Source organism: Staurois parvus, unplaced genomic scaffold (genome assembly GCF_062004578.1).
Source record: "Staurois parvus isolate SC_StPar_1 unplaced genomic scaffold, SC_StPar_1.0 ptg000151l, whole genome shotgun sequence".
Taxonomy (NCBI): domain Eukaryota; kingdom Metazoa; phylum Chordata; class Amphibia; order Anura; family Ranidae; genus Staurois; species Staurois parvus.
The window spans coordinates 12,586,197-12,609,224 of record NW_028317947.1 but is presented as its reverse complement, the minus strand read 5'-3'; the positions used below and the strand labels follow the sequence as shown (position 1 = coordinate 12,609,224).

General features: G+C 43.5%; 1 protein-coding gene across 2 annotated transcripts in view; it reads left to right on the top strand.

Annotated features, from left to right (window-relative positions):
• NT5C3B (5'-nucleotidase, cytosolic IIIB) overlaps positions 1–23,028 on the top strand; it is a 116,384-nt gene that overhangs the window by 13,001 nt on the left and 80,355 nt on the right. The window contains exon 1 of one of the 2 annotated variants that reach the window (XM_089674460.1): positions 17,887–17,907. The exons of the other annotated variant lie outside the window; for it this stretch is intronic. Within the exon in view, the coding sequence (XP_089530586.1) occupies positions 17,902–17,907 (6 nt within the window). The 5' untranslated portion in view covers positions 17,887–17,901. Of the gene's footprint in view, positions 1–17,886; positions 17,908–23,028 lie in introns of those variants that run through there. 2 annotated transcript variants of the gene reach the window in all.

The window sequence follows — 23,028 nt, the reverse complement described above, 5'->3', positions numbered from 1 at the left end:
GAGAAATCTACTATATACACAGATCCAGGGCTGTGGAGTCGGTAGATAAATGTTCCGACTCCGACTCCTCAGTTTTTTGTACTTCCGACTCCGACTTCCCAACTCCTCTGTATTAATATGCGAATGTATTTTATACATTCCTTGAAGGAAAGAAAGGCAACATACATGTCATTACCACAGGACTACTGGCTGGGAAGCCAACAGTCTACTGTTTTTTGAACAGTTTAAGCAAAAGACAAACACAATGAAAACAAAAGTTTTATTAATTTTTTTTTATTAATTAATCAAGTGGCTGGATAGTAGCAGCAGGCATAAACATCAGGAACAGGAACTTTACCAGTCCAAAAATACAAACCACATTATTTGGTTGTTTTAGAACAAAAACAAAGCTTATCTATATGAACCAAAAACAAAATCTGTAAAACCTAGAAATGGTTTATATTAATCTTGAAATGTAGTTATAGGCTTAGCAAATGCAAATCAATTCAATGTAGAGTTCTAAGGAAGAGAATTGCCTCTGCCAGATCCTCTTTCATAGAGGCTCTTAAGTCGGACTTTATTATTTTTAGGGCTGAAAATAATCTTTCGACACTGACTTGGGTGGGTGGCATTGCAGTAACTATTCTGGCCACATCACTAACGATCTCTGGATAAACAAAGATGGCTTCTTAAACAGTACGTTTTGATGAGCGATCATACTTTTCAACTTCTTCTAGTGCTTTATAAAACTCCTGTTGGAATTTTTTTATTTGGACATTTACTGGTTCTGTAACGCCTATGCAACGTCGCTTTCGTTTAGCAACTTCTATTTTGTTTAAGAAGGAATCAAAGTCTAATTCTTCGTTTGAAGAAGATGATCCTGAGTTACCACTATTGCTTAAAAGAACTTCATCCTGTGGAGGTATTTCAGGTCGTAATCCCTTCATGCGAACTGCTACATCATAGAGGGCCTTTTTCCCAGTAGCAGTCTGTTCACTGTTCAACAAAATTCAGCTCATTAGGTCGACATAAATAGCCGCTAACAAGATTTCATTTTCCAGCAAAAGACACTCTCTTTTTATCATTGAAGATGCAATGCCCTCAGCTATTAACCCTCCATTTTTGTTCAGGCGATATAACAGGCTCTTCCATTCCAAGAGGAATTTACCCGGGGTTAGATCGTCACATTGCAACCTCTTGGTGACAGTGAAGGGGTGAAAAAGAAGGTTCTCCAGCTCTTTTGTTTGTGTCCACTGGCTTTCAGTTAATGCAAGATTTTCATTGTCCATTTCTTCTATGAAGTCTTTAAGTTCAAGCAAACGCTTCACCATTAAATAAGTGCTTCCCCAGCGAGTTGTTTGATCCAAAATGGCTCCTTTTCCTGCACGTCTTTTCAAAATTGCATCTGTTTTCGGGGCCCTGGCTGCAACAGTTACTTGCCGTAATTTGCCAATTAGTGTAGCTGCATAGCGATCTTTTAATCCATCTCTTATGGCAAGTTGCAGTGTATGAACAGCACATCGCATATGATGAATAGTAGCAAGCTTCAATGCTTCTTCAACAAAGTTGTCTAAAAAAATGTCAGCATTCTCTTCAGTTTCTAAACTTTCTCCAATACTTGCAGAGCTGTCTTCCTCTAACTCTAATATCTGTTTGTTACCTTCTTCATCTGCGTTCATCTTCTCAATTGTGCTCAACATGTTAGAAGCGTTATCTGTCACAACACATAAAATCTGTTCCTTTTTCGTTTCAAAATCTTCTAGAACACCCTCCACTAACTTCTGAAGGTAATCACTGGTGTGATGTGCCTGAGTGTCCTTTAATCCGAGGGTTCGTGTTATTGTTTTGTTATTTTCATCCACAAATCTAACATTAATAGCGAAATAATTGACTCTGTGACGTGTGCATGCATCCATTTTAACTAGTAGCCGACCGCAGATAGCCGAATGACGGCTGCACTGCGGCCGGCCAGTTCTGAGTGGACGTCGTATGACGTCCCCCCAGAACGCGCTCTCCTGGGCGCGCACCCGGCGATCTCCGTGATCGCTGTGTCCTACGGACACAGCTGATCACGTGATGTGGTAAAAGGCCAATCACAGCGGCCTTTTACCACCTGATCAGCGGTGTCCAATGACACGCTGATCAGAGGGAAATGCAAGTGCCGGTTGTCGGCTGCACTTTCCTCACGCTGTCAGATCGTGAGGAAAGTACTGCCGAGAACCGGCAGTTGTCAGAGCGGGGATCGGCACCGATCATCAGGGCACTGATGATCAGTGCCCTGATGATCGGTGCCCAGCAGTGCCACCCGCAAGTTCCGCCCATCTGTGCCCTGCAGTGCGCCCACTAGCTCCGCCCACCTGTGCCCAGCAGTGCACCCACCTGTGCCACTCTGCAATTTCACACACCTGTGCCCAGCAGTGCCACTCACCTGTGCCCACCAGTGCCACCCACCTGTGCCCACCCACCAGTGCAGCCCAGCAGTGCTGCCAGTCAGTGCCCAGCGGTTGTGCCAGTCAGTGCCGCCAGTCAGTGCCCAGCAGTGATGCCAGTCAGTGCCGTCTATCAGTACCCATCATCAGTGTCACCTATCAGTGCTGCATATTAGTGCCGCCTATCTGTGACACATCATTAGTGCTGTCTATCAGTGCCGCCTATCCGTGCCACCTCATTAGTACTGCCTATCAGTGCCCTTTAGTGCCGCCTATCAGTGCCCATCAGTGCTGCCTCATCAACGCACATCAGCGAAGGAGAAAAATTACCTGTTTGAAAAATTTTATAATAGAAACAAAGAAACTTTTTTTTTTTTCAAATTTTTGGCAATTTTTTATTTATAGCGCAAAAAGTAAAGCGCCCAGTGGCGATTAAATACCACCAAAAGAAAGCTCTATTTGTGAGAAAAAAATGATCAAAATTTCATATGGGTACAATGTTGCATGACCGCGCAATTGTCAATCAAAGTGCGGTAGCGCTGAAAGCTGAAAATTGGCCTGGTAAATAAGGGGTATAAGTGCCTGGTAGGCAAGTGGTTAAGGAAGACAAAACGTCCTTTCAGAACTTTCTGTAGTTCTTCCTTTTTACATTTGGCCTCTTCAATTATAAGTTTCCTTATACTTTCTCTTTCCAGAGAAACACCAAGTTTTTTTGCCATTTCTCCATTTAGGCCTAAAAAGGCTGTCTGTGAAAAGAAGGATAGTGGTAAACAATTCTTTACTACCATTTCAATAATGTGGTGTTTGAATTTTTCTGGTGTCATCCTTATGGTAACTTTGTCAGATATAAAGAATTTTCTTATTTGTGATTATTCTCCAGTAGATTTCTGAACGTTTTTTGTCACAGAAGTAGATGCAATGTTTTCATTGCTATCTTTCTCATTCACGGCTTCTAACACTTTGGGATAAAAACGCTGTAAGTGTCTTTTTCAAATTTGATGCTCTTGTAGGTGCATTTTTATCAGGACCACTGAAACTGCTAATTTTTGCATCACATTGTTTTTCACCATCATCATCTTTTCTAATACATTGGCACACGTAATGTTTTCCATCACTTGATAATGCAAAGTGCTCATAAACAGTAGACTTTGTCGTGTTTGTTGTTAGCAGTCTTTTTGCCATTGTTTAGGATGCCTCTTTCCCTAAAATATAAAATATGTTATACTAACTGGCATATAATTAGAATTTTAATATCAACATACACAGTCTTGTAAGTTGTACGTACATGGCTTTATACAAACAAATAAGCTCAGTATCCCAGCACTAAACCTAGACATGATTTGTCCTATACAGAAAAACATGCACAGACATGTACTGTGCACACACACAACACAGAGCCTACATTTTAGTACTCAGAGCATATAAACAATCTGCACTATACATAAACATTCATACATTCCTGCAGCACCACACTTACAAACCTAGGATAGACTGTTTCTTCCAGAAACATGTACACATGTCTTCCCTCATACTGACAAGCAGGCATGCAGGTTTTAAAATAAATATAAACACTTACAGTTGAATCCAAGAAGCTGGTCCACCAAATTCTTCTAAGCTCTTCTAGCAGAGAGAGGTGGTTGGGCAGAAGCTGCTGCCTTCTCTTTTTTGTGTGCTGATCTGCTGAAGATAGGGCAGTGGGAGGATCCAAGAAGGGGCATTTATTATAAAACATGATTTCCCTAGTCCAGTGGTGGGCAACCTTTTTTTTCAACTGAGCCAAATCTCGCCAAAACCACGATTGAAATTTATTTTGAGAGCCACATTTTTAAAACTGAAAATACATCCCCCATATAGTAATTCATCCCCCATATAGTAATTCATCCCCCATATAGTAATTCATCCCCCATAGTAATTCATCCCCCCTATAGTAATTCATCCCCCCTATAGTAATTCATCCCCCATAGTAATTCATCCCCCATATAGTAATTCATCCCCCCTATAGTAATTCATCCCCCCTATAGTAATTCATCCCCCATATAGTAATTCATCCCCCCCATAGTAATTCATTCATCCCCCATAGTAATTCATCCCCTATATAGTAATTCATCCCCTATATAGTAATTCATCCCCCCTATAGTAATTCATCCCCCATAGTAATTCATCCCCCATAGTAATTCATCCCCCATAGTAATTCATTCATCCCCCATAGTAATTTGTCCCCCATATAGTAATTCATCCCCCATACAGTAATTAATCCCCCATACAGTAATTAATCCCCCATACAGTAATTCATCCCCCATAGTAATTCATCCCCCATAGTAATTCATCCCCCATATAGTAATTCATCCCCCCTATAGTAATTCATCCCCCATAGTAATTCGTCCCCCATATAGTAATTAATCCCCCATACAGTAATTCATCCCCCATACAGTAATTCATCCCCCATATAGTAATACATCCCCCATACAGTAATTCATCCCCCATATAGTAATTCATCCCCCCTATAGTAATTCATCCCCCCTATAGTAATTCATTCCCCATATTGTGTCAATTCACTTACCTTTGCTCCGCGCGTTCCTCTCGCCGTGTTCCCGCGCCGTTCCGGTCTTCAGGGCGGACTGTGAGAGGAGAGGAGTTCGTCAGGCTGCCCCGCCTACATCCTGACAGCCAATGTTTGCCACGCTCCGCGGGCCGGATTAAAAGGTCCGCCGGGCCGTAGTTTGCCCATTGCTGGGCTAGCTGCAGAGTTCTGACTTTTGGGGCGGCCGCCCGAGAGGAGGGAGGGGAGCGGGCGCCCGGCACACAGAAGAGCCGCATTAAAGTGTGTAAAGAGCCGCATGTGGCTCGCGAGCCACGGCTTGCCCACCACTGGTCTAGTAGAATCCCATAGTCATGTTTAAAGTTTAAGCTAACAATCGGAGTTTAAAAGTTTTTATAGTGTTAGCTAAATGACAGCAGTTTTTCCGATGGTTTACAGCTTCAGTCTTGAACTATTGACCCTCCATTCCCTTCACTTATACAAGGGTCTCTAGTCCTGCAAAAAATATATTTACTTAATCCCTCATCAGTGAGAGGCGAGGTTACCCATGGGCGCTGCGTTCCCTGTAACAGCAGAACACAACACTATGGAAAGTAGAAGTATTGCCGCTCCTAATTGTGCGTTGCGTGCCATATAGTGAAGCACATGAAAAGCATGCTTCTTCACGGTCACTTAACGTGTTCGTTTTGTGGTTACGTGAGGCACTGCATGCATTGGTCTTTATTCTTACAGTAGAGAAGTCATTCATTATAACTTTTTGTGAACTGGGACATTTAAACTTGCTGTTTTTTTAATTCCAATCTAAATTTAATCGGAGTCGAAGCATTGTTTGCCGACTCCGACTCCAGGTACCCAAAATTTCCTCCGACTCCGACTCCACAGCCCTGCACAGATCTACTGTATACAGACAGAGAAATCTACTATATACAGATCTACTGTATACAGACAGAAATCTACTATATACAGATCTATTGTATACAGACAGAGAAATCTACTATATACAGATCTATTGTATAGAGACAGAGACATCTACTATATACAGATCTATTGTATACAGACAGAGAAATCTACTATATACAGATCTATTGTATACAGACAGAGAAATCTACTATATACAGATCTATTGTATACAGACAGAAAAATCTACTATATACAGATCTATTGTATACAGACAGAGAAATCTACTATATACAGATCTATTGTATACAGACAGAGAAATCTACTATATACAGATCTATTGTATACAGACAGAAAAATCTACTATATACAGATCTATTGTATACAGACAGAAAAATCTACTATATACAGATCTATTGTATACAGACAGAAATCTACTATATACAGATCTATTGTATACAGACAGAGAAATCTACTATATACAGACAGAGAAATCTACTATATACAGATCTATTGTATACAGACAGAGAAATCTACTACATACAGATCTATTGTAAACAGACAGAGAAATCTACTATATACAGATCTATTGTAAACAGACAGAGAAATCTACTATATACAGATCTACTGTATACAGACAGAGAAATCTACTATATACAGATCTACTGTATACAGACAAAAATTATACTATATTATTATTATACAGGATTTATATAGCACCAACAGTTTGCTCAGCACTTTACAATATAATGGGAGACAATACAGCAACAATACAGTTCAATCATGCAAAAACCATGGGTACAGCGGTGCGAAACTGGTCTTAAGCCCCGTGTAAGCATGGTGCCTGCTTAGCCACTCTGAAAAGCTGCTTTTCACCTTCGATCTAAGTAGACGTGACATCATGGCGTACGCGGACATGGTAAGAGATGACCGCTGCTCATCAGCCTACACCCTCAGACATCTTCCCATCTATTTCCCTCCTGACTTTTTCCCTTCTGCTCGTCCAGGCGCTTTTCCTCCAGCCGCTGCTGCTGCTGGTGACTTTGCTCTTCCAGGTGCTTTTCCCTCCCAAGCGCTGCTCCTCCAGGCACTGCTCTTCCTGGTGCAGCTCATCCAGGCGCTGCTCGTCCTGGTGCTTTTTCCCAAGACGCTGCTCCTCCAGGCACTTTTACCACAGGCACTGTTCTTCCTGGTGCTTTTCCTCCAGGCATTTTTCCCTCAGATGCTGCTGCTGCTGCAGACACTGCTCCCCCAGGGGCTTTTCCCCCAGGCACTGCTCCTCCTGGTGCTTTTTCCCCAGATGCTGCTGCTCTCCCAGACACTGCTCCTCCTGGTGCTTTTTCCCCAGGTGATACTGCAGATTCTGCTTTTCCAGGCGCTTTTATCTCAGGCGCTGCTGCTCCAGGCACTGCTCTTCCAGGTGCTTTTACCCCAGGCACTGCTCCTCCTGGTGCTTTTTCCCCTGACTCTGCTGCTCCCTGAGGCACTGCTCCCCCAGGTGCTTTTCCCCCAAGCACTGCTCCTCCTGGCTCTTTTCCCCCAGGCACTGCTCCCCCAGGTGATTTTATCCCAGGCACTGCTCCTCCTGACTCTTTTCCCCCAGGCACTGCTCCCCCAGGTGATTTTATCCCAGCCACTGCTCCTCCTGGCTCTTTTCCCCCAGGTGCTGCTGCCCCAGACGCTGCTCTTCCAGACATTTGTCCTTCAAGAACTTTTTCCCCAGGCTTTTTTGTCCCTGGCTCTATTGCTCCAGGCTCTGTCCCTCCTGGCTCCATTCGCCATTGCTCTTCTCCTCCTGGCTCCATTCGCCATTGCTCTTCTCCTCCTGACTCCATTCGCCATTGCTCTTCTCCTCCTGGCTCCATTCGCCATTGCTCTTCTCCTCCTGGCTCCATTCGCCATTGCTCTTCTCCTCCTGGCTCCATTCGCCATTGCTCTTTTCCTCCTGGCTCCATTCGCCATTGCTCTTCTCCTCCCAGCTCTTCTTCCCCAGTCTCCTCATCATGCAGCTTTTTCATTTCTTATTCGTCAGGTCTCACTGTTAACTTCACCAAATCGGTGATTATGCCTGTTAATGTTCCTGATTCCCTAAGTGCATCTCTCCGTAGTTCTTTTCCGTTTCGTTGGGCCATGGATCGTATATCCTATTTGGGGGTTAATCTCACTCCAAGATACTCGGATATGTTTGCTGCTAATTATCCACCATGTGTATCACATCTTTCTACTCTATTAAAGATTTGGCATGGTTACCCTATTTCCTTCCTGGGTAGAGTCACGGAGGTTAAAATGAATATCTTGCCTAAACTACTTTATCTTTTCAGAGCACTTCCGGTCCCAGTCTCTAAAATGTTTTTGGACCACTTTCAGCGGACTAGTAACAATTTTATCTGGGGTAATAAGTGTCCACGTTTTGCTTCATCCATTTTGTACCGCCCACAATGGTCGGGAGGTCTCGGTCTTCCCAATTTTTGGCTAGATTACCTCTCGGCCCGTTTTGCGCAACTATCACAATGGGCTACTATTAATTCCCAGACCCCATGGATCAAATTTGAATCTCAGTCTATACGCCCATTCTATTTACCAGGTATTCTGTGGTCCAAAACCTCTCCCCGAACGCTTACCTTCCATAACTCCATAGTGACCCATTCACTGACGCTTTGGTCCAAATACAAAATTAAATTGAATCTAGTCTCTCTTATTCCCCCAGGTGTTTCATTTTTTGGTGATCCTACTTTTGTTGCAGCTTTTTCCTCCCCTCAAACGTTTGGTTGGTGGTATGATTGTTCCCTTATCAGATTATCTGATTTCCAGAGAGGAGGATTGTTCATTACCTTTGATATGCTGCGCGAGCTTTTTGATATCCCTCTTCGTGAGTACCTTCGCTACCGACAGATTAGACACTTTTTTGATTCACATTTTGGCCTTGTGCCATCCTCCCCGATTTCCTTTTTTGAACGTGTCAGCCGTGACTCTCCCAGAGGAAGGGGCCTTATTTCTGATCTTTCTCATCAATCTTTGACTTGCCTTTCTCATACACCCCCTTTATACAGACAGAAATGGGAGGTGGATAGTGGCATCACCTTTTCGGATGAGGATTTGGAATTCCATGGTGGATAACATATGTAAGTGCTGTAGATCCCTTTCTGTTCGTGAGACGGCCCTTAAGGTTTTGAAACAGATGGTATTATACCCCATCAAGACTACATGTACTGTTCCCACAAACGTCCCCCCTCTGTTTCCGGGGCTGTGGCCTTACAGGAACTTTGGTTCATATATTTTGGGATTGCCCGATGGTATCTGTGATTTGGTGCAAGCTATCTGAGGTGGCTACCTCACTGTCTATGCAGACCTGCTTACTGGGGGCTCATATCCCGGGGGTCTCTGATGCCATTATGAGATTGATACATACTATATGTATTGCCACTTTATGGTCTATTGCAGCAATGGGCAAACTACGGCCCGGCGGGCCTTTTAATCCGGCCCGCGGATGTGGCTATCAGGATGTGTGTAGGCGGGGCAGCGTGACGAACGTGAGGGGAGGGGAGCTAGGCTCCTCTCACAGTCCGCCCTGAAGACCGGAACGGCGCGGGAACACGGCGAGAGGAACGCGCGGAGCAAAGGTAAGTGAATTGACACGGGGGGACTTGGCTTACTACTTGGGGGGGAATAGTACTATGGGGGATGAATTAATATGGGGAATGAATTACTATATGGGGGATGAATTACTATATGGGGGATGAATTACTATATGGGGCATGAATTACTATGGGGGATGAATTACTATAGGGGGGATGAATTACTATATGGGGGATGAATTACTATATGGGGGATGAATTACTATATGGGGGATGAATTACTATATGGGGCATGAATTACTATGGGGGATGAATTACTATATGGGGGATGAATTACTATATGGGGGATTAATGACTATGCTTACTATGGGGGAATATTACTATACTTACTATGGATGACACATACACATCAATCATCTACTCTTGGTCCGGCCCCCGGGTCCAATATATGAACCCATTGCGGCCCTCAAGTCAAAAAGTTTGCCCACCCCTGGTCTATTGCCTTGCATTGGAAGTCCAATGCTGTACCCTTGACCTCCGTCTTACACAGAATTGATATTGTAATGCTCATGGAATGCATTCATTATACCCTATTGGATAGGATGCACTTATCTGATAAAAAGTGGGAGTCATGGAGGGATTGTAGACATCTATTGCATGATTATTAACCAGGGTGGATAAAAATCAATGATTTTTAAAAAAAAAAAAAAATTTAAATCAGATTTTTTTTATTTAAATTAGATTTTTTTAAACAAAATGCTTTTTGAGGAAAATATATTACCTTCCAAAGGTCATGAAATAAAGATTAGTTTTTTAATTATGTAGAATAAGGCTGTATATGTTTAATTGTTTTGGTAAATAAATTCCATGAATCCATTCACAAAGTCATGCTCTTCCAGAGGTTTTTGTAAGATTATTGGGCAGTTTCTCTGCCTACAAGATATTATCACAGATGTTGGTTTACTTTTGCAGTTCTTAAAACTGAATTTGACTCAGCGGAGATCACATGCCTCTTCTTCACAGCAAAAATGTTATAACATGAACAGAGTTAAGAAAAAGCCCTTCATCCTAACTTCTACAAACCTATGAATACAGAATCAACCCCTTCACTGCTAAGTTTCAAGAAGTTCAGTGAATAGAATAGAAACAATATTTTTCTGATTGTTTGGAGTGGAATAGATCTGCACAGGAAGAAAGGGAAACTAAGTGTGAGGAGGAAGGGGCTGACAGTCTAAGGTTCTTAAAATATATATATTTTGTTTATCCAAATTAGTTAACAAACATGGATGTTTAGGCAAATCACATATGCTGGAATGTTATTGTTTCAGTTGAATAAATCTATTTAAATTGTTATTATTAAGGTTATATTACCTCTCGGCTCGTTTTGCGCAATTATCACAATGGGCTACTATTAACTCTCAAATCCCATGGATTAAGTTTGAGTCTCAGTCGATACGTCCTTTTTATTTACCGGGAATTTTATGCTCTAAAATCTCCCCCCGATCGCTTACTTTTCATAACTCCATAGTGACCCACTCGCTGACACTTTGGTCCAAATACAAATCTAAATTGAGTTTAGTCTCTCCTATTCCCCCAGGTGTGTCATTTTTTGGTGATCCTACTTTTGTTGTAGCCTTTTCTTCCCCTCACATGTTTCGTTGGTGGTATGATCGATCCTTTATCAGATGATCTGATTTCCAAAGAGGAGGATCTTGCATTACCTTCGATATGCTGCGCGTGTTATTTGATGTCCCTCTTCGTGAGTACCTTCGTTATAGACAGATTAGACACTTTTTTAATGCACACTTTGGCCTTACCCCATATTCTCCGACCTCCTTTTTTGAACGTATCAGCCGTGACTCCCCCAGAGGTAGGGGTCTTATTTCAGATCTTTATCACCAATTTTTGATCTGTCTTTTTCATGCTCCCCCTTTGTACAGACAAAAATGGGAGGAGGATTGTGGTATCACTTTTTCGGATGAGGATTGGGATTCCATGGTGGATAATATATGCAAGAGCTCTAGATCTCTTTCGGTTCGTGAGACGGCCCTTAAAGTTTTAACCAGATGGTATTATACCCCGTCAAGACTACATGTATTGTTTCCACAAACGTCCCCTTTATGTTTCCGGGGCTGTGGCCGCACAGGTACTTTGGTTCATATATTTTGGGATTGCCCGAACATATCTTTGATCTGGCGTAGGATTTCTGAGGTGGCTACCTCACTGTCGGGCACCCCGATACGATTGTCCATACAGACCTGTTTATTGGGGGCTCATATCCCAGGGGTCTCCGATACCAATCTGAGATTGATACATACATTATGTATTGCCACTTTATGGTCTATTGCCTTACATTGGAGGTCCAATGCTGTACCCTTGGACTCCGTTTTACACAGAATTGATACTGTAATGCTCATGGACCGCATTCATTATACCCTACTAGACAAGATGTACTTATACGATAAAAAATGGGAGTCATGGAGAGATTGTAGACATTTATTGCATGCTTACCAACATTCCCAGTAGAAGCTGGCTGGCATATACTGTTGATAGATGTATCACTCAACCTACTTTATCGTTTACGTATTTCATGCACTCGTAACTTCCTCTTTTCCTTTATCTTCTTTTTTATGTTAACTAGTTGCCGACCGCAGATAGCCGAATGACGGCTGCAGTGCGGCCGGCCAGTTCTGGGTGGACGTCATATGACGTCCTCCAAGAACGCGCTCTCCTGCGCGCACCTGGCGATCTCCGTGATCGCTGTGTCCTACGGACACAGCTGGTCACGTGATGTGGTAAAAGGCCAATAACAGCGGCCTTTTACCACCTGATCAGCGGTGTCCAATGACACGCTGATCACAGGGAAATGCAAGTGCCGGTTCTCGGCTGCACTTTCCTCACGCTGTCAGATCGTGAGGAAAGTACTGCCGAGAACCGGCAGTTGTCAGAGCGAGGATCGGCACCGATCATCAGTGCCCTGATGATCGGTGCCCAGCAGTGCCACCCACAAGTTCCGCCCACCTGTGCCCAGCAGTGCGCCCACTAGCTCCGCCCACCTGTGCCCAGCAGATCACCCACCTGTGCCCAGCAATGCACCCACCTGTGCCACTCTGCAGTGTCACACACCTGTGCCCAGAAGTGCCACCTACCTGTGCCCAGCAGTGCCACCCACCTGTGCCCACCAGTGCCACCCACCTGTGCCCACCCACCAGTGCTGCCAGTTAGTGCCACCAGTTAGTGCCCAGCGGTTGTGCCAGTCAGTGCCCAGCAGTGATGCCAGTCAGTGCCGTCTATCAGTACCCATCATCAGTGTCACCTATCAGTGCTGCATATTAGTGCCGCCTATCCGTGACACCTCATTAGTACTGCCTATCAGTGCCCTTTAGTGCTGCTTATCAGTGCCCATCAGTGCTGCCTCATCAGCGCACATCAGTGGAGAAAAATTACCTGTTTGAAAAAAAAAAAAGTTTCTTTGTTTCTATTATAAAATTTTTCAAATTTTTTGCACTTTTTTCGTTTATAGCGCAAAAAGTAAAGCGCCCAGCGGCGATTAAATACCACCAAAAGAAAGCTCTATTTGTGAGAAAAAAATGATTTCATATGGGTACAATGTTGCATGACCGCGCAATTGTCAATCAAAGTGCGGCAGCGCTGAAAGCTGAAAATTGGCCTGGTAAATAAGGGGGTATAAGTGCCCGGTATTGTACTTTTCAAATATGCCTTGTTTTTGTTGACAATATCACTTTCATAATGTGCTGTTGTTTTACTGTCTACTCATGTACAATAAAATCGTTTGTAAACAAAAAAATTGTTATTAAGGTAATGATTATTTTTCTCATTCCTAAGTACAACAGAAAAGTTGTCCAAATATGAATGATTAACCTATTAAACTGGGGATAAAAAAACTAATATGAAAAGTTGTTATTCTAAAAATCTTCATCTACTTGTATATTAAAGTTATACCAGCAAGAATTAGTCTTTATGTAGAAAACTAGGATTTACATCCAGCCTTACTGACTAGTGATTTACATCAAATCCACCGTTATTAACATTCCCAGTGAAAGTCGTATGGCATATACTGATGACAGATGTATCATTTAATCTACCTCATCATTTACACATTTCATGTTTCTGCAATCTTCATTTTTCTTTTCTTTTTCTTTCCTACATTAACCACCTCCCTTGTATATAAACGGTGGCCGTCAGTGGCAGGGTCGGGTGGCTCCCTGGAAGCGTGCAGCACCGCGATCCGGTGCCCGCTGTGTCCTCCGGACACAGTTAAACACTGATCGTCAGACGGGACCTGTGTACGAGGTCCCGATCATGTGATCACTGATTGGCCAATCAGTAATCACATGCAAAGTAGTATGCAAGATGTCACTTCTGACATCATTGCTTACTGCGTGTGAAATCTGTGAATGATCACAGAGGTCACATGGCACAAGGCTATTCACAAAAGCCTTGTACCACGTGACAAGCTGTGACCAATCACAGCTCACTCAGTACTTCTCAATGAGTGCAAGAATGCACACAGAGAGAAAGAGAAATGATTGCTTTTACATCCTATATGGGTGTAAAAGCAATAAGTGTAAAAAAAAAAAAATCTTCATCACCCCCCATAAGTAGTACAGTGTCACCATGGTGACACTGTACTGCTAGGGTGACAGTATGTAAAAATAAAAAATATAAAAAAATAAAATAAAAATGTAAAAAAAAAGTTTAAAAATTATAATTTTTGCTTATAAACTAATTTGGATTTTTTTTTTACTAAAAAGATAAAGGAATAAATTTTGGCTAAGATTTGATGAAATATTATTTATTTGTAAAATTTTATAAAAAAAAACTTTTTTTCAAAATTTTTGGACATTTTATTTACATAGCAAAAAAAATACAAATCCCAGTGGTGAATAAATACCACCAAAATAAAGCTTTATCTGTCTCAAAAAAATGGTAAAAAATTCATTTGGGTACAGTGTTGCATGACCGCGCAATTGTCATTCAAAGTGTGATAGCGCTAAAAGCTGAAAATTGCCCTGGTCAGGAAGGGGGTTAAAGTGTCCGGACTGGAAGGGGTTAATATACTTCTCTGTATTGTACGATTCAAAAGTGCCTTGTTATTGTTGAACGTTCTATTTGACAATGTGCTGTTGTTTTACAGTCTACTTTTATGCAATAAAATCGTTTGTAAACAAAAAAAGAGAGCCTGAGGGTACACTGAACAGAAAGGATAAACAGGTAAATTGATGCACAGCGTTGCATGACCGCGCAATTGTCAAAATAACAAAGCCGTATCGCAAAAAATGGCCTGGTCAGGAAGGGGGGTAAATCCTGTGGGGCACAAGTGGTTAAAATCTTTAGAAAAACGCGACAAACACGCATCAAAAACGCACTCGAGTTGCATTCTTGGTGGTTTTAGAGTTACACGTCATGGCAAAAACACACCATAAACACGGTAAAACTGTGGCAAAAATACAAATGTGTTGTTACCCCCTTTTTGCCATGGATCAGTGTGAAAATATCCATAAAGGCCAACTCTGTGAAATGTGAAAATGGTCTCTTGGAGATAGGATAAGCCTGCACTACACGGGTTACTTGCCTGTTCCTTCTAAGGAAGAGAGAACTTTCACCTATCTGATCCTCAGCTCTCCCAGCAGATGGAACTGCAAACCACGATTCAGCAGTGGAGTCCAATGCAGAGCTATGAACCCTGCATCGGTCTTCATGTTGTCAGGACCTTAGACCACTGTGCTTCAAAAACTGGTCTAGCAGCATGGAGGAGGATCAGGTATGTAAATCTTCATTGCATGTTGCTGCATGAGTAACATACACTATATTGCCAAAAGTATTGGGCCAGCCCTCCACATCATGTGATTCAGGTGTTCCAATCACCTCCATGGCCACAAGTGTATAAAATCATCACCTAGGCATGCAGACTGCTTCTACAAACATTGGTGAAAGAATGGGTCGCTCTCAGGAGCTCAGTGACACCAAGCGTGGTCCCGTGATAGGTTGCCACCTGTGCAATAAGTCCATCCGTGACATTTCCTGGCTACTAAATATTCCACGGTCAACTGTTAGTGGGATTATAACAAAGTGGAAGCAACTGGAAACAACAGCACACTAGACCTCCTCTGTAACTTCACACTGCTAACCTGTAGACATTTTTAAAGCATCACCCATGGAGATTTTTAAGTAGTTTCACGCCATTCCACGGTCGTGCGCAATTTTAAAGTGTGACATGTTGGGTATCTATTTACTCGCCGTAACATTAACTTTCAGATTTTACAAAACAATTGGGGTATATATTGTGTTTTTTCTAATCATTAAAGTGTATTTTTTTTTCCTGAGAACAATGAATTTGAAAAATGTATTAATTTTTAAAAACTGTCCATTTCGGTTTTCGGCCAAGTGCATCCTGAATTTTCGGTTTCGGCCCCAGCATTTTCATTTTGGTGCACCAATTTCAGCCGTTGAAATGTTGATGGATCCCGACTAGGTGCTCTGTAATGTCTGTGACCTTCTACAGATCAATCGGTGAACTTACATACACGGCTGAGATGAAAGCACTGAGCCGCTCTCACCCCGCTCCTTGTATTGCTGCTCTACAGGCCTTCATGTAGGATCATCAAGTACTGAACAGGGGCCGACTGACCATTTGGGGCCCGGGGTCAGTAGGGGGCCCCATGAGATGCCCCTGGTACCTTTTTCATAGGCTTTTTTGAGTTTGGGCAAGGACACAGGGGCCCCATGATCTCCTATTGCCCGGGGGCCCCATGAGTTGTCAGCCCGCCCCTGGTACTGAGTATGATACCCCCTTGGCTGCAGAAGGGTTAAAGATCAACTTCATACAATAGTTTTCAGTTTTGCAGATTGAGAAAGTGCCTAATCCTCAGTCACAGTCATCTGTCCCTGTTGAGGTGGCCACACACATATCGATATGATCATTAAATGCAACTAAAGGTGGCCATACACTATACAATCTGTACAATTATCTTTAGATCTACCATCAACTATGTAGTAGTGTATGGACCTGCCTGATAGGATACGGACCGGATGGATTGTTTAGGCGTGTCCTCGTACTACATCATTTTGATAAAGCTTTACATACACAATACAATCAGATTGTACAATGCAATGGTATAGCATATGGCCAGCATTAAGGCGGCTGTACAATCAGATTCTATAGCGTATGGCCAGCTTTAAGGTGCCTGTACAATCAGATTGTACAGCTTATGACCAGCATTAGGGCAGCTGTACAGATTGTATAGCGTATGGCCAGCATTAAGGCGGCTGTGCAATCAGATTGTATAGCGTATGGCCAGCTTTAAGGCGCCTGTGCAGATTGTATAGCGTATGGCCAGCATTAAGGCACCTGTGCAATCAGATTGTATAGCGTATGGCCAGCATTAAGGCAGCTGTACATATTGTACAGTGTATGGCCAGCATTAAGGCGCCTGTACAATCAGATTGTATAGTATATGGCCAGCATTAAGGCGCCTGTATAACCAGATTGTATAGCGTATGGCCAGCATTACGGCGCCTGAGCAATCAGATTGTATAGCGTATGGCCAGCATTAAGGCTCTTGTACAATCAGATTGTACAGCTTATGACCAGCATTTAGGCGCCTGTACAATCAGATTATATAGTGTATGCCCAGCATTAAGGCGCCTGTATAACCAGATTGTATAGTGTATGCCCAGCATTAAGGCGCCTGTACAATCAGATTGTATAGTGTACGGCCAGCATTAAGGCGCCTGTGCAATCAGATTGTATAGCGTCTGGAGGGGTCTGAGGAGTGGGGAGTTCTAAGGCAGAGTTGCCCCCCCTGCACGCACAGATCATTCGTATTTCGGAGGCAGCTTCCTCGCGCCAACCATGTCACATGACAGGAAGAAGGGCAGTCTGCCCTCACCACCTAGCAGCGGCCTGCACAGACAGAGCTGGGTTCCAGTCTCAGTATCGGCTCTCTATCGCCACCTACCGATTGGAGGGGTAAAGAGTCGAATCCTCTGTCCAGCTTCAGCTAACGGGCCATTGGTGAGGTGTCTCTGCTGTCAGTGAGGAGCGGGAATAGCGCCCCCCCCCCCTCCGGTTCTGGTGTAGCGGCAAGACCGGTTGGTAGACATAACTGCCAATGACTGCATACATGTCTGTCCCCACCAAACACCGAGTACAATCTGATTGGTTGGAGGAGGCGGGTACAGGGTTGCCTGGCAACCAGTTCAGCCTCACCGCTTCCTGTTTACAGTGTCTGTCTGGTTGCCTAGCAACGCATGCTCCGCTCGCCTCCTATGGCTCCCAGTGGGAAAATGAAGTCTGGGACCCTCACCTCACGTGACAGCCAGTTCAGCATCAAAGTGAGACTCCAGGAGAGGTTCCCCGTGCCCGGCTGTAGTCACCACATGAAGATGGCAGAGCTGAAAGACAAGCTGGAGCTGCTGGCTGAGATCCCAACCCACCTCCAGAGGTTGTCCTACGTGGATGAAGGTGAGCGAGCTGGGGGGGCAGTAAAACATGGCTCATTATCAGGGGCGGATTGACCATTTGGAAACTCGGGCACTGCCCAAGGGCCCGGGGTCAGTAGGGGGCCCCATGAGATGCCCCTGGTACCTTTTTCATAGGCTTTTATGAGCTTGGGCAAGGACACAGGGGCCCCATGATCCCATATTGCCCGGGGGCCCCATGATCCCCTATTGCCCGGGGGCCCCATGAGTTGTCAGTTCGCCCCTGCTCATTATTGTATGTATGATGAATTCTATGACATAAATATACCTGTGTGCGTCCAGCTTTATACCCAGTTAGAGGATACCCGGGGGGGGTGGTAAAACATGGCTCATTATTGCATGTATGATGAATTGTATGACATAAATATACCTGTGTGCGTCCAGCTTTATACCCAGTTAGAGGATACCCGGGGGGGGTGGTAAAACATGGCTCATTATTGCATGTATGATGAATTGTATGACATAAATATACCTGTGTGCGTCCAGCTTTATACCCAGTTAGAGGATCCCCGGGGGGGGGGGCGGTAAAACATGGCTCATTATTGTATGTATGATGAATTCTATGACATAAATATACCTGTGTGCGTCCAGCTTTATACCCAGTTAGAGGATACCTGGGGGGCGGTAAAACATGGCTCATTATTGTATGTATGATGAATTCTATGACATAAATATACCTGTGTGAGTCCAGCTTTATACCCAGTTAGAGGATACCCGGGGGGGGCGGTAAAACATGGCTCATTATTGCATGTATGATGAATTGTATGACATAAATATACCTGTGTGCGTCCAGCTTTATACCCCAGTTAGAGGATACCCGGTGGGGGGGGGCAGTAAAACATGGCTCATTATTGTATGTATGATGAATTGTATGACATAAATATACCTGTGTGCGTCCAGCTTTATACCCCAGTTAGAGGATCCCCGGGGGGGCGGTAAAACATGGCTCATTATTGTAAGTATGATGAATTGTATGACATAAATATACCTGTGTGCGTCCAGCTTTATACCCCAGTTAGAGGATACCCAGGGGGCGGTAAAACATGGCTCATTATTGCATGTATGATGAATTGTATGACATAAATATACCTGTGTGCGTCCAGCTTTATACCCAGTTAGAGGATACCCGGGGGGGGGGCGGTAAAACATGGCTCATTATTGCATGTATGATGAATTGTATGACATAAATATACCTGTGTGCGTCCAGCTTTATACCCCAGTTAGAGGATACCCGGGGGGGGCGGTAAAACATGGCTCATCATTGTATATATGATGAATTCTATGACATAAATATACCTGTGTGCGTCCAGCTTTATACCCCAGTTAGAGGATACCCGGTGGGGGGGGGCGGTAAAACATGGCTCATTATTGTATGTATGATGAATTGTATGACATAAATATACCTGTGTGCATCCATCTTTATACCCCAGTTAGAGGATACCCGGGGGGCAGTAAAACATGGCTCATTATTGTATGTATGATGAATTGTATGACATAAATATACCTGTGTGCGTCCAGCTTTATACCCCAGTTAGAGGATACCCAGGGGGCGGTAAAACATGGCTCATTATTGCATGTATGATGAATTGTATGACATAAATATACCTGTGTGCGTCCAGCTTTATACCCAGTTAGAGGATACCTGGGGGGGCGGTAAAACATGGCTCATTATTGTATGTATGATGAATTCTATGACATAAATATACCTGTGTGCGTCCAGCTTTATACCCAGTTAGAGGATACCCGGGGGGGGGGGGCGGTAAAACATGGCTCATTATTGCATGTATGATGAATTCTATGACATAAATATACCTGTGTGCGTCCAGCTTTATACCCCAGTTAGAGGATCCCCGGGGGGGGCGGTAAAACATGGCTCATTATTGTATGTATGATGAATTGTATGACATAAATATACCTGTGTGCGTCCAGCTTTATACCCCAGTTAGAGGATACCCAGGGGGCGGTAAAACATGGCTCATTATTGTATGTATGATGAATTCTATGACATAAATATACCTGTGTGCGTCCAGCTTTATACCCCAGTTAGAGGATCCCCGGGGGGGCGGTAAAACATGGCTCATTATTGCATGTATGATGAATTCTATGACATAAATATACCTGTGTGCGTCCAGCTTTATACCCAGTTAGAGGATACCTGGGGGGGCGGTAAAACATGGCTCATTATTGTATGTATGATGAATTCTATGACATAAATATACCTGTGTGCGTCCAGCTTTATACCCCAGTTAGAGGATACCCGGGGGGGGGGGCGGTAAAACATGGCTCATTATTGTATGTATGATGAATTGTATGACATAAATATACCTGTGTGCGTCCAGCTTTATACCCCAGTTAGAGGATCCCCGGGGGGCGGTAAAACATGGCTCATTATTGTATGTATGATGAATTGTATGACATAAATATACCTGTGTGCGTCCAGCTTTATACCCAGTTAGAGGGTACCCGGGGGGCGGTAAAACATGGCTCATTATTGTATGTATGATGAATTCTGACATAAATATACCTGTGTGCGTCCAGCTTTATACCCCAGTTAGAGGATCCCCGGGGGGGCGGTAAAACATGGCTCATTATTGTATGTATGATGAATTGTATGACATAAATATACCTGTGTGCGTCCAGCTTTATACCCAGTTAGAGGATACCTGGGGGGGGCGGTAAAACATGGCTCATTATTGCATGTATGATGAATTGTATGACATAAATATACCTGTGTGCGTCCAGCTTTATACCCCAGTTAGAGGATACCCGGGGGGGCGGTAAAACATGGCTCATTATTGTATGTATGATGAATTGTATGACATAAATATACCTGTGTGCGTCCAGCTTTATACCCCAGTTAGAGGATACCCGGGGGGCGGTAAAACATGGCTCATTATTGCATGTATGATGAATTGTATGACATAAATATACCTGTGTGCGTCCAGCTTTATACCCAGTTAGAGGGTACCCGGGGGGCGGTAAAACATGGCTCATTATTGCATGTATGATGAATTCTATGACATAAATATACCTGTGTGAGTCCAGCTTTATACCCAGTTAGAGGATACCTGGGGGGGGCGGTAAAACATGGCTCATCATTGTATATATGATGAATTCTATGACATAAATATACCTGTGTGCGTCCAGCTTTATACCCCAGTTAGAGGATACCCGGGGGGCAGTAAAACATGGCTCATTATTGTATGTATGATGAATTGTATGACATAAATATACCTGTGTGCGTCCAGCTTTATACCCCAGTTAGAGGATACCCAGGGGGCGGTAAAACATGGCTCATTATTGCATGTATGATGAATTGTATGACATAAATATACCTGTGTGCGTCCAGCTTTATACCCAGTTAGAGGATACCTGGGGGGGCGGTAAAACATGGCTCATTATTGTATGTATGATGAATTCTATGACATAAATATACCTGTGTGCGTCCAGCTTTATACCCCAGTTAGAGGGTACCCGGGGGGCGGTAAAACATGGCTCATTATTGTATGTATGATGAATTGTATGACATAAATATACCTGTGTGCGTCCAGCTTTATACCCCAGTTAGTGGATACCTGGGGGGGGCGGTAAAACATGGCTCATTATTGTATGTATGATGAATTGTATGACATAAATATACCTGTGTGCGTCCAGCTTTATACCCCAGTTAGAGGCTACCCGGGGGGGCGGTAAAACATGGCTCATTATTGTATGTATGATGAATTCTATGACATAAATATACCTGTGTGCGTCCAGCTTTATACCCAGTTAGAGGATCCCCGGGGGGGCGGTAAAACATGGCTCATTATTGTATGTATGATGAATTGTATGACATAAATATACCTGTGTGCGTCCAGCTTTATACCCAGTTAGAGGGTACCCGGGGGGCGGTAAAACATGGCTCATTATTGTATGTATGATGAATTCTGACATAAATATACCTGTGTGCGTCCAGCTTTATACCCCAGTTAGAGGGTACCCGGGGGGCGGTAAAACATGGCTCATTATTGTATGTATGATGAATTCTATGACATAAATATACCTGTGTGCGTCCAGCTTTATACCCCAGTTAGAGGGTACCCGGGGGGGGGGGGGTAAAACATGGCTCATTATTGTATGTATGATGAATTGTATGACATAAATATACCTGTGTGCGTCCAGCTTTATACCCCAGTTAGAGGGTACCCGGGGGGCGGTAAAACATGGCTCATTATTGTATGTATGATGAATTGTATGACATAAATATACCTGTGTGCGTCCAGCTTTATACCCCAGTTAGAGGATACCCGGGGGGGGGGCGGTAAAACATGGCTCATTATTGTATGTATGATGAATTCTGACATAAATATACCTGTGTGCGTCCAGCTTTATACCCCAGTTAGAGGATCCCCGGGGGGCGGTAAAACATGGCTCATTATTGTATGTATGATGAATTGTATGACATAAATATACCTGTGTGCGTCCAGCTTTATACCCCAGTTAGAGGATACTTGGGGGGTGGTAAAACATGGCTCATTATTGTATGTATGATGAATTGTATGACATAAATATACCTGTGTGCGTCCAGCTTTATACCCAGTTAGAGGATACTTGGGGGGCGGTAAAACATGGCTCACCATTGTATGTATGATGAATTGTATGACATAAATATACCTGTGTGCGTCCAGCTTTATACCCAGTTAGAGGGTACCCGGGGGGGGGTAAAACATGGCTCATTATTGTATGTATGATGAATTGTATGACATAAATATACCTGTGTGCGTCCAGCTTTATACCCAGTTAGAGGGTACCCGGGGGGCGGTAAAACATGGCTCATTATTGCATGTATGATGAATTCTATGACATAAATATACCTGTGTGAGTCCAGCTTTATACCCCAGTTAGAGGATACCTGGGGGGGGCGGTAAAACATGGCTCATCATTGTATATATGATGAATTCTATGACATAAATATACCTGTGTGCGTCCAGCTTTATACCCCAGTTAGAGGATACCCGGGGGGCAGTAAAACATGGCTCATTATTGTATGTATGATGAATTGTATGACATAAATATACCTGTGTGCGTCCAGCTTTATACCCCAGTTAGAGGATACCCAGGGGGC